Source organism: Struthio camelus, chromosome 7 (genome assembly GCF_040807025.1).
Source record: "Struthio camelus isolate bStrCam1 chromosome 7, bStrCam1.hap1, whole genome shotgun sequence".
Lineage (NCBI taxonomy): Eukaryota > Metazoa > Chordata > Aves > Struthioniformes > Struthionidae > Struthio > Struthio camelus.
The window spans coordinates 19,188,225-19,200,708 of record NC_090948.1 but is presented as its reverse complement, the minus strand read 5'-3'; the positions used below and the strand labels follow the sequence as shown (position 1 = coordinate 19,200,708).

The 12,484-nt window shown below is 43.2% G+C and overlaps 1 protein-coding gene across 11 annotated transcripts in view; it reads right to left on the bottom strand.

Moving 5' to 3' along the window:
* Positions 1–12,484, bottom strand: part of EXOC6 (exocyst complex component 6) — a 109,357-nt gene that overhangs the window by 1,547 nt on the left and 95,326 nt on the right. For 6 of the 11 annotated variants that reach the window (XM_068950033.1, XM_068950034.1, XM_068950041.1 and 3 more), the window contains 2 exons: positions 547–659; positions 61–72 (listed from right to left, as the gene is read on the bottom strand). In XM_068950033.1, the coding sequence (XP_068806134.1) occupies positions 61–72; positions 547–659 (125 nt within the window). Of the gene's footprint in view, positions 1–60; positions 73–540; positions 660–12,484 lie in introns of all 11 variants that reach the window. The other 5 variants (XR_011142150.1, XM_068950042.1, XM_068950043.1 and 2 more) reach the window with 2 other exon arrangements.

The window sequence follows — 12,484 nt, the reverse complement described above, 5'->3', positions numbered from 1 at the left end:
ATGAAATTCGGGAAATAAATTTTTTTTTAAAGTACATTTTATAATATATGGGATACATACCCTCTGTGAACTCTGCAAAATGCATATCCATCGCAGGCAAGAGAGGAAAGAAAATACAGTTAGAAAAATGCCTTTAAATCACAGCACATTTTAGTTCGGTTTTATAAAGCAGGTTGATACTCGGCCGGGCGGAAACGCGCCTTCTTTTAACCTGCTCATCCAAACCTACCGCTCCACACTTGTGATAACGAAATCGCACGCGTTTTTCTCTTTTAAAGCGGCAGCTTGGTGCGGCCGCGAGCCGGAGCCGGAGCCGGAGCGGCAGCGCTCAGCGGCGCCGCAGGCTCTCGGTGCCGGGAAACCCACGCGGCACCGGTGCTGCCGCCGGCCCCGGCCCCAGCCCGCTGCCGCGGAGGGTGGCGACCGCAGCCCGAGCCCCGCGGCCACCAGGAGCCCCCGGCTCGGGAGCGCCCCGGCCCCAGCCCCGCGCAGCCCCCGAGCGCAGCCCCCGAGCGCACCCTCCCCCCCCCCCCGCCCCACACTTACTTCTCCAGGAGCGTGAGGGCCGTGCTGGGGTTGACCCGCAGGTACTTCGAGCTGGACTGCCCGTAATCAGCGAGGTAGGTCGACCAGTCCCACACCATGAAGAGGTCCAGAAGCTGCAGGAGAAGTGCGGGGGGGGGGGGGTCAGGGCGCAGAGAAGCAGCCCAGGGCCAGCTCTGTGGGGAGGAAGCCCACCCCTCGCCAGCAGCCCAGCACAGAGCCCCTTCTCTCGCCCATTTATTTCTCTGAAGCTTTTTGACATCGCTCAGAGAGGCATGTGTGCAGGTTTAGCCCTAACAGAAGATGCTTCACACGGGCTTCACACTTTGGTACTCTGGGGGCTCGTTCTGCTGTGGGAGGGAGATAGGGACAGTTGTTGCTGTTGTTGCTCACAGCAATTTAAACCAGAGGTTCAGGTAGTCTCAGTTAAGTGAATTAAACAACCCCTGCTGGACTCCCCATGGTGACTGATCCTCATGACTCGGCTCAGAGCCCTGGGTGTGCTTCTTGCCCAAACAAACCCAAAGCACTCAGGGGGAAAAAAGAGCCCCCAAGCACGGTCCACATCTGGCCACAGATTCAAACTGGGTCTTTGACTCACAATTTCAAAGTTGCTGTTCAACAAAACAGCTTGTTTTCACAAGCTGATGCGACGCCTGATCTCCAGCACCCTCGCCAGCCCTCAAAACCCCATTCCCTCTGGGCGAGCCAAACCCGCCACCTCCCCAGTGCCACTGTCATGTGTGCGGCCTGGGCGCTGCCAGGCTCTGCCCAGGCACAGGCAGCCCTGCTCAGGGGAGCATTTCTCGCGGCTACCTGCAGGCAGGCGGGCTGGGGGCCAGCGGGCCCCGCTCCTGTTGACGTCAATGACGGGGCGCTCCCAGCCTCCCTGGCTAACCCCAGCATCGGGTGTCTGGCCTCACCCCACTGGAAAGGGCTAACAGGGGCTTGGGAGAACAAGGCTGCCCTGTGGTAGCCAAACCTGCTGTTAAATTCAGAGTGGGGAAGCATTAGCAACCCCATGTCCCTGGCTGGCGGTGCCCAGGGCTGCTCTGCTGAGCAGGGTCCTCAGTGTAACCTGGAGCCCCTGCTTGCCTGGTGGCTTGGCTACGCTGGTTATGCCTGGAAAGGTGGAGTGGAAAAGGATTTGCTGTAACAAAACCATTTTAAGAAATATTACATAGACTACTGCAGGTTGTACTGTTTCACTACTTAAATACACAACCCTTTCCATTTTAATCATTCACTTCTGCTGTCTTTAAGCCAGAGCAGAGCTGTTACATCAGGGACGCGACAGCAATGACCTCCCGTCAGGACCCCTGCAGGACTGCACCTCTGAGAGCATCGTGTCACTGAAAACTTCTCACTCTGAGAAGATGTGTCAGGTTGCCAGTAATGCCCAGTGACAAAGTTACAACACTGACTTACAATTACAAAATGAAAGCATAAACCTGGTCTTCACAGCTTCGAATTTATTTGCTAGTTTTCTCCAAACTTGTCCACCTTCTATTCCCTTTCTTATTATTTCAAACAAAGTATCTAATGTAAATAAAAATCAGCTCTATATTTTAATTAGTTACTCATCTCCTACTTGTAATACAGTCTCGTATGAAAATGTAGTTAATGCTCTGTTGTTCCAAAGTCCTCCAGGGACCATCAGAAACCTCAAGGACATCTAGAACTAAATTTTATATTTGAATATCGCATTTAGGTGAAAGGTATAAAAAAGCAAGGAAGCTATTTCATTCTCTACTGGCTACATATCCATGTAGCTTTCAAGATCAAATGCAAATAGTTCTTTCTTGCAAAGTGCTTTCTAACAATGGTCATCATCAGTCCTCCTACTGGCCTGGAGAGAAGAGAACACACGCACCTTTAGGTGCTGAGCAAACAGACTTGGGAAGGCTCTGATAACCCAGGAATTAGTGGCATCTGTGAAACCCATGGCTCACTTGCTGCTGCATGTTCCCCATTCCTGATTACCCACCCGTGTTACAGTAGTCAGTAGGGCCCAGCGCTCACAGAGGCTGTACGACACACTGTAAAGCAGGCTGTGGTCAGAAGACGGAAAGAGGATGGGCAGATGCAGAACACAAGCCAGGGAGGACAAAGCTGAGAGTAACAGGAACACAGAGCCTATGCAATCTGGAGACTTCATTTCCCCTCTCTCTCTCAGAGAAGCAAACAGAATGTATTAATAAATGCTACTAATTACCAGGCTACTTCTCATGGGCTCCACATGGGTTCACAGGAAAGGCCCACGCCAACCTTCTTGCAGTAGTTGCGTTCAGTAAATCAAAGGTGAAAGATTTCATTTCTTATACCTAATGTAACATCTATACTGAAGACTCTGGATACATCCTAAACAACATCGAGGCTTTGTATCTCTTCAGTAATGTGTAACCCAAAGCCATTGATCACTGATCAAATTAAGTGCTGACAAGTTCAAAGAAACTTTTCTGCTAATAACACACGAGCAATTTTCATACCATACTCCCAGCGTCTGAATCAGCCATCAGATTGTGTTGTGGCTCTGGGACATCTTAGTGATTGTGATGGCTGGGGTGGCAGATTAGACCTAATTTGTCATCTGATTAAACACAGATAGGCACTCAGGGTCCTAAATAGACCATGTAGCCTGCTGCTTTGCAACTCATGAGGTAAAACAATGTCCCAAGAGACCATGAGGCACACTCTGCCCATTCTCAGATGGTCCTGCCTCCGATGAGGTGAGCACCCCTGGAAATACTCTCAGCAAAGGGCATGTGCCCAGTGCTAATACAGCTCCTTCCTTTCTCCACGCTTGGTCAAAGCACTGCACACAACCAGCCTTATGCTACTAAATCCCTTAAGTTAAAGCAGCTGTTCATGACATGTGGCAGGTCACGTGAAGCATTAGGGACATGCACTCAAATGCCATCCAATCATAACTCCCTTCCCTCCTCCTGTGCACAGGTTCGGGGGCTGCAGTGTGACCAATGTGCGCTGCTGCTGGAGCAAACGCGACAGAGGACTGCAGACATTGCTGAGGACTGGACTGCTGCTGTGCCCAATTATGTATTGTGCGTTTTGTCCCCCTCACAGCTGCAGTTCTGTACTGCAGCATATTGCTATATGTAATGGGCTTTGACAGCATGGACTGTACGCTGTGGGTGGGCAAGAGCTGCCTGGTGTGCAATGCTTCGGATCTGTGTCCTGGCCATTTATATCACCTGCATCTGGCTTGGCACTTGGCAGACGTATAGTGAGCGCGGGCGCTTTGCTAGGGGAGCGGGCTGGCAAGCAGCCAGCAGTCTGGCAAGGACAGTCGGGCAGAAACGGGCTCCTGCTTCCATCACATGTATGGGAAATAGTTGCAATCCGCCTGTACAAAACTCTTCTTGAGCACAGCCCGAAAATCTCCTTCGCTCTTGGACAAGATCTGGAAGATGGTCCATCCAAAGACAGAGAAAACTCTTTGGGCTACTTCATGTGATATGAACATACTCTTGGAAATACAAAGCTGATAATGAAGCACTGGCCTACCTAATCCTTTGGTAGATGAATATTATTTTAGTAAAGGACAGAGATATCTTGACATTCATATATAAAGATTCTCAAAAATAACAGAAAAACATGAAGATGCAAAAAGTCTAGCTTTTAATTCATATACGCAGAGAGCTATATGAAATTTATCACGAAAAACTAACTTTTGCCCTACTCTTCACTAGAGTAGGAAAAAGAAAAAAGGACAAGGGTTTTTTTCCCTATATTTTTTGCTGTGCTTTCATTCACAATAGAGGCATATTAAAATGATCTTATAATGTGACAGGGACCAGGTGTGTGCAAAACCACAAGGAGAGGGAATAATGTTTGGTAATGTTACACAATAGTCAAGGTGAAGATATAATGGAAATACTTTGTGGATTTGGCTTGACATACTGACGTGACTCATACTACAGAGCTGTAGTATGTGGGATATGTTAAATTCCACTGAAATAAAAGAAGGTTGTAAATCTCTGAGGTTTTAAATACTGTAATTACTATTAATGCGTAAAAATTATATCAAGGGCAAGTCTAATCACAAAAATGTTAATTTTGCCAAAAAACAGTATCAGCTACAATTAAACAAAACATTTATGGCATATAAGTTCAAGTGAACTTGCCTCGTGGATTCTCAGTTGTGAAGCACTAAGTATAGGAGAATTTGCTGGTCCTATAGTACTGGTTCTTATTGCAGCAACTAGAATCAAGGTACTAACGGCTAAACTGAATCAGCACTTCCCTACTACTATTTTATCTACTAAAACTGTTGCCATAACTGTGGCAATAACTGAAAATGACATAAATTACTGAGCAAGGAAAGGTCCACAGCTACATGCACTGTAGAAAGAGAAATAAGTGCATACAGTAGGTCCTAGAAATAAATATTTTCCTGTCTAAAAATCAATCAATATCCACACATTTGCACTACCGGCTGTCCTCAGGCTACTTCAGGGTTAGAATGTGCATTGTGTGCTTTGAAGTTACAATAGGAAGTGTCTGTTTTGTCCATGCATCTTTTCAAAGTTAACACGCACAGGAAATACTTCAAGCTGGACAGAAAGGAAATCTTTCACTTTCAGAGTCTGAAGGCAGCGCAGACCATTAGCCGTTCGTTAGCTGCTCACACGCACCTAAGAAGCCACCCAACTGTGCTTTATCAGAAGCAGCTTATCGTGTGGCATGAAACACTGTGATGCTCCCAATAAACCAGATATATGTACTCCGCTATATGAGAACAATGGCATTGTTGTACTATACACTTTTTTTTTTTTTGGCTATACTCTCCCATAACAATCATGAAAAATAAGAATGCGCTAGGACAGGCAAAGCTATACCTGAGAACAGAGCTTTATAAGGAAGCAGAATATGTTCCCCTATGAGCAAGAGAACAGCTCTGCAAGCCCCTCTGACAGGGAATAATTAACAAAGAGTTTGCAGAGAAGGGTGGGGGGGGTGGGTGAGTGTGTGAACCGTAACAAGAAGGAAAGGAATAAGGGAAAAGCTCTGCCTTCTCTAGGACATCACATGGAGCATCCCGCAGACTGGCTACCAAGGTAGACGGTGTACACTCCTGCCTCTTCTAAAGGTGTGATGGAAGGGGAACCTTCATCCGACCTCTTGGGATTATCAGGCCTGATGGCCAGAGAGGACGCTCCTTCTACTGAATGTGAAACAGTGTTGCTCTCTCAAACTACCCTGTTACTAATCACGTATAGACTTCTAACACATATATTTTTATATCTATATATATTTCAATATATATGTATATAACTAAAGGCCTTTGGCTGCTGTTCTGCATTTGCATCTTCCACCTTTCTGTTCCTATCTATGCATTTTCTGAATGCTTTTTACATGTCTAACATAAGCTCTCTCTGCTTGAAATAAAACAGCATTTGGACAAAAAAAAAGAAGCTTACATTCATGTCATGGCACAGATAATGTTGCTACTTCTGATTAGAAGACTTCTGATCTTAAACTCAATAATATTATTATAGAAGATACTAAACTATTTTTCAGTTAAAGGAGGTCCTACTTCAAGAACTTGACAGCTAACAGAGACATGGGTTTGTTTAATGCAAAATATTACAATATTGATACCACGGGGAAAAAAGTCTTAATATTTTATGGATAGGATTCACGTTTCAAATAGAGCATCTGCACTTATTCTTCAAGCTCAGAACTCTGATGTTTTCTTGATATCTAGGTGATATGACCATGTGCGGATATAAATTAATTGTAATCATTTACGTAATCATGTGCTCAGTAGTGCTTTGTCTTTTGTTACCTAAAGTCTGGAGGAGCTCAGTCTTAGTCCTCTGTTTAAGCCATCTTGTAACTACATGAGAATTTTGTGCACTGGGAATTGCTGGAATCAAGCACGCAGCCCTTTCAATGTTGTTTGAACCTCTGTCACATCCTCAAATATCACAGGAACGCCCTTTCCTTTTTTGCTTTTGGGCATCTGTCTGGAATAATCTTGGAAGAGAAGGCAACTTTGGGAACTAGCTGTCCATGGTCATCTCAGTAACAGAAATAGGTGCCACAGAGGGAAGTAGGTGCTGTATCCATTCGACAACACCAACACAGTCGGTTATACTCAAATGTTCCTAATTTTAAATTATCATAGTAGCTTTGTACAGGTTGGAATGGTGTCTCTATCTCTTCTGAAGTATCACAAGTGCCAGCAAATTGCTTGGGTTGTACAATTAGGCACCAGAGGTCCAAGAGTAGGTTATAAAAATGAGAAGCTGTACACTTAACATCCCTCTTACCTTTCTGTAAATCCAAATAATCTATCAAAAGAAAAGTGATTTTTTTTAACATATGACTGTTAGTTATGCCTTTCTGGCCCACTCTCCTCGCTCACAAGCAGAACGTTTCTTATGCTAAACAGTTTATTAACCCCTAATCAGCCAGTTACTTCTGGACTTGATTGCATGTGTAATTACCTTTTGTCAGGTACAATTTGCCTGATAAACATGTCAGAACACTTGCTGCTTAGTCTGCTTCAACAGATAAATGCTGTCTTTCCACAGCCTTGGGGCATAATTAACAGGAAAAAAAAAAAGCAGTTATAAAAACACACAGAAGCTGATTCACTGAGGCAGGAGTTCACAGCGTGCAGCCCGCCAAGGCCTATTTCGTGGCCGCTATGCTTGCCTGAGCGCTTATTGAGTGCCAGCCTACTGTGACAGGGCAACAGGAAAACTGTGGTTTAAAGTAGGTTTCCACATGAACTTCAGAAAAGAGCGGGATGATGCCTGCTCGAAAAAAAAAAAAAAAACAAAGTGAAGCAGCAGGTAATGATACTGCTAGAGTCTCTGTCATTGTTATGTATTTTATGTTCAAGCAGACTCTCTTGGATGGTACGAGGAGGGGAAAAATTAAAAGGAGACGGAGGAGAAACACAGGAAAAGCACAAAGGAAAGATTAAAAAAAAAAAAAAACCCAGCTTTGTGGCGTTCTTGGTCGCAGTTGCTTCTGATTTCTGCCCTACAGTGCTTGCTGGTTATGTACCCATGCACTACGGGGAGGGCAAAAAAGAAATCCTCACCTGACCTCTGGATAACCCAAACAGGAGATTAGCCCATTTCCAAGCAAAGCAGGTTGTCACACTGCTAGGCCAATTGCTTCTATTGACACTTTGCATAAACATCTTACGCAGGGTGATCAGAAAGGACTGTTATGCCATTAACGCTCCTTTTTATTTTTTTATACCTAAGCCTTACAGAATAAAGGCCTTTCTGAGCAAGGGATAACAAAAGGGTCAAAAGGTCACAAACATTCTTTTAAGTAGGTAAAAATCTGGGAAGTTTAGATTCATTGAAAAGTGCAAATTAGAGCCTTTCTGCACCTTGAGACATTTCAGCACACTCAGCTTCTGCTAATTCTACTTCTATCAAATTATTTAGTGTGCTTCATTGTGCATTTTTCCTTTTACTTTTAAATAAGAAAATGCTAAAATCTTCACTTTAGGAAATAGCAAGCTGTCTCATCTTCTTAGCTCATCAGTAGTCTAAACAGATTTAGACATTACCATTAAAATCCTCATGGGGAATAGTGCTAAATATATAGAATTTTTCTGGAAGTCGTACAACTGAACGGTCTCTCGCGCACAGCTTTCACCTATAATTTACACAGCACGGGGTTTGCACTGCGCACAGGAAAATATTCTGTATTTTCCTTTGTTTTGTTTTTGCTTTGATCAGAGATGGAAACAATCTCCCTTTAATAGTATAAAAGCCACCTGCTGGGCATCGCGGACTACAGCTAATTGGTAAATTCTTTGAAATTTAGATATAATGGATTTTGACCCCTTTAATTAAAAAAACCCCGAAGCCTAGAAGCCCGGTGAACTCTTCTGGGAAATGAATGGTGCCAAGCATATACAACTGCAAGCTGCGCCAAATCTTTTTTTAGGAGCGAATACGGACCAACAACAGTATGAGTTTTTCCTTGAGGGTACGTGGCTTCTGACCTAAGGAAAAAAACACCCTATGATTTATGTTAGCTATGATGTTATGTTTAAGCCATTGAGATACAAGAATAGCGAGCAGACCAATAATGCAGTTATTACTATTGTGTCGTGGCTGTGCTCCAGAGACGGAGGGAACTTTTTCATTTTAAGCGCGCTAAGCGCACAGACGGCACCGCTGTCCCGCTCCTCCGACGTCCCCCCGCCGAGGGGCTCTCGCTCCACCTACGCTCACCGTCTGCCAGAGGAACGTGCGAGTCTGCTGCCTGCAGAGGAAGCGTGTCAGCCAGAATCACTGTTGTTTCATAATTTCTGACATAACCGTAACCTTTCAGTGGAGCTATAATCTCATCAGTTTGTGAACTCTGAGGCGACATTGTCTTCCTTTTGTTAAAACACTTATTTACACTCTGGCCAGCCTAATGGGGCCATGGCCTATGACAGGGACTCATAGGCGCTGCAGTAACGCAGCTACCAAACAAAGCCGCTTTCTTCTCAGGCTCTGCTTACATTTCGTGCACAAGTACACGTGAATATACATTACACAGGTGTACACTTATTTCCAGTGAGCTAACCAGAAAATCCTGTATGAAGACTAAGACAGCGTCCCCGTTAGTTAGCTGGAACGTGTTATCTCCCTGTGTATTAAAGCCTGCACGCCACGAAAGCGCCTACTAGAATGGAACTGAAATGCGAAGGACCAAAAGCAGAACTGGGCAAAGACAAGTCTTGTTCACTCTCAACATTTCCTAGGCGCAAAGGAACAACAGAACTATTTCAAATATAGATATCTAAGTCCAACTCGCAAGGAACAAAGTTTGCTAACTGTTGAATAACACTGCACCAACCAAACTCAATTATCACTTAATCAGCTGGAGTTCTTTACTGCTGACAACTATCTTGTTAGCCTGGTTAGCAAGTCTGTCTGCCACTTGCCAAAATATTTTGTTTTATTTACTCCTAGTGACTTATTTTGTGAATGTGGTGAATTTTAAAATCCCCCCTACTGATCACATAACTGGAATAACACACATCGGTTTTGTATTTCAAAGTGGAAATTGATCTCTTGATCTGTGAATGTCTCCCTATAGTTTATGCTACCCTTTTTCTGGATTGCTATAACAAATGCCTTTTCAAAGTGATGTTATGGGGACTCGGCTATGCAATTCCCATTAGTGTCAATGGGGGTCGCAGGCTAAATTCCTAGGGTATTGCTTTGAAAACTGAGCCCTAGATTTTCAAAGGAAGGACAGTTTGTGCTAGAAAGGCAGCGTCTTTAGGTTTTTAAGCCACTGCATTAAAACAAGTTTTTTTTTTGTTTTTTAGTAAAATGCATTTAGAAGTTGCGCCTAAATGTGGAACACTTAAATGTTCACACGAATGAAGTAGTTGTTTATTTGAATGCTTGCATCTGTTTCAAATTTATAAGTGAAAATCATATCTGTCACTATCTTGCATGTTGGGATACAATCTTTAACACATTTGTAAGTGCATAATATAAAAACTCAGAGGTTATGGAAGCTGAACCATTGGGAATTGTTGTTATGCTAAGAAAAAAAAACAGAAGCTACTTGGGTTCAAACTAATCCTTTATAACCTAAATTCTCCCAAAGGGCAGAATACTTTCCTCAAATCTGGACCCTGAGGTACATTCTGAGAGATGCCTGGTCTTGTTATATTCAAGAGTAAACCCAAATACGTTTTTTATTCTTCGGCACTTCAAATGCACTTAAGCCTGCCTACAAAATAAAACGCATATTGCTGAAGTCATGCTTATTGCTTATCATAACCAGAAAAACACTCACATTGTACAATTTTGCAACTTCAAGCAGCCAAGATGAAACATCTGAACAAAGTAGCTGAGAAATAGTCATCAAGGCAAATATAAATAGCTAAGCCCTATGCAATATACAATACCGCAACAAGTAATACATACGCAAAGATTTGTTTAACTGCAATGCAAATAATCCTTGTTAAGAAGTGTGTTCTCCCTCATCGTTAAGAAATAGGCTGGACTGGTAGCAAAAGAACAGTTCTTTGAGTTTAGAAACAGCTGAGAGTCTGAAGGGCAGACGCCTGGCAGACTGTCAGTCTCCGGAGGGCAGGGGTTCGGGCCAAATTGCTCCGGTGTAGCCCGTTACCCTGTACACCAAGTCCCTTTAGACAAAGCATAAAACTATGTCAATGGTAACATTTGTGTGGATTAAAATTTGTGTATTATGCAATGTTTAGGCCATTCACCAATTTTTTGAGCTTCTGATGCAAAGGCGTACACTTTCAAAGAGCATGCAGGGAGTCACATGTACAGCCCTCCAAAACAAACTTCTGCCTCTGATCTGAAGGAGACTTTGAAAATCGGAGCTGCTAAAATCACAGAGAAATAGTTAGAACATCAGTTAAATTTAAAGTTGTCATTTTCAGTTTGCTTCTTTTTTTTTTCTTTTTTAAACAGGTTTGCAAACAGCACTTAAACCTTGAAATTTACCAAATACATTCCCAACTGCATTTTACAGTATAGCTTATTTAAACTTTCATTTTCTGTAAGTGTTTTTTTCAAATGCATGAAACTTATAATAGGCTTGCTTTCAAGTATTTGCTCTTTTCTGAAACAGTGCTATAAATGGCATGTGATGTGGCGCAGTACTTAAAAAACATTTTTGGGGGTATTAAAACTGTTTCATTTATCTCATCCCTCAGGTAAAAATTCATTCAAGGTAACTCACTATAAGGGGGTATTCAGGAATTCTAAAATCAAATGGTAAAATTAATTGGTTTAGAGAAGGTGGGACTAAATAAACACAGCCTAATTTGGGTAACTGAAATAAAATTTAAATACCAAACATGTTCACTTCAACTTCCATAGAGCGTTCTGGAATTGAACACTCTTGTCCCATCTATTGTAAGTAAAATATAGCAGCATCCATGTGAGTAAGTCTAGATGCCTATAGCCTCACGAAAGGTTAGTGTATACGTACTATACCACAAAAAGTCGGTATCTGAAAAACACTGTTTCGAACTAATTAATCCAAACCGTCCTTGTACACAGAGATCTACTTTTTGAAGTCAGTCTGCTGTGCTCTAGAACTAAACATCTGAAGTGGTTTGTCCGAGCATACTTACGACTTCAAGTTTAAATTTCAGTCCGATTACTTCTGGGATTGAAGCAAGGAGTTTCGGAAACCTGGACCTGGCCTGTGAACGTAACCTGATGCCTGAAGGAAGACAACTGAGCATGGCCCCGATCCAGAGGGTTGGGCTGGTGCTCACAGAGGAGGCCAAGATGAGCCACCGCAGCTCTGCGCATGCAGACGTAACCCACAGAGCTGTGGCAGGAGCAGCCAACCTCCTTACTGTGAACTGCTTATTTAGTGGTAGAACGAGATATTTCCTTTTGCTAGTTTTCCACTTATTTTTGTCATATTCTGACTTGGATCGAAACACCAGGTGAAATTACTTCTAAGAATACTGAAGTTACATCGCTACAGAGATGGAGGACTTCAGCCTAACAGGAGGGTATCGATGAGGTCTGTGTGGTTTATGAGCATCTCTTCATTCTGCAGCATTCAGTGTCCACAGAGTTCAGTGAACCCTAGTGTGTGCTGTGAAATACATAGCATTTCCACAGACGTAACCTGAGGTCCTACAGCATGTAGGAGCAAACAGTTTGTTTCAATGCAAGCGTCTATGTGTTTCTCAACCAGTCAAACTGCTTTGTTTTGTTTTAGTTTTAATATTTGTGCAGTTCTTGAAAAGCTGCAAATCTGAACTCTTAGATTAAGATATCTTTTTAAATAAACCCTACTGGTTAACAGAACTGAGCTCTGACAAACTAAAAGAAGAAACAGTTTTATACACAAAGTCCTTCTCTAAAAAGCCTCTGCAGGAAGCTGATACAAGTGTAGCAACTCTTGGATGAAGTATCTCAGGTGCCGAGTTAGAATA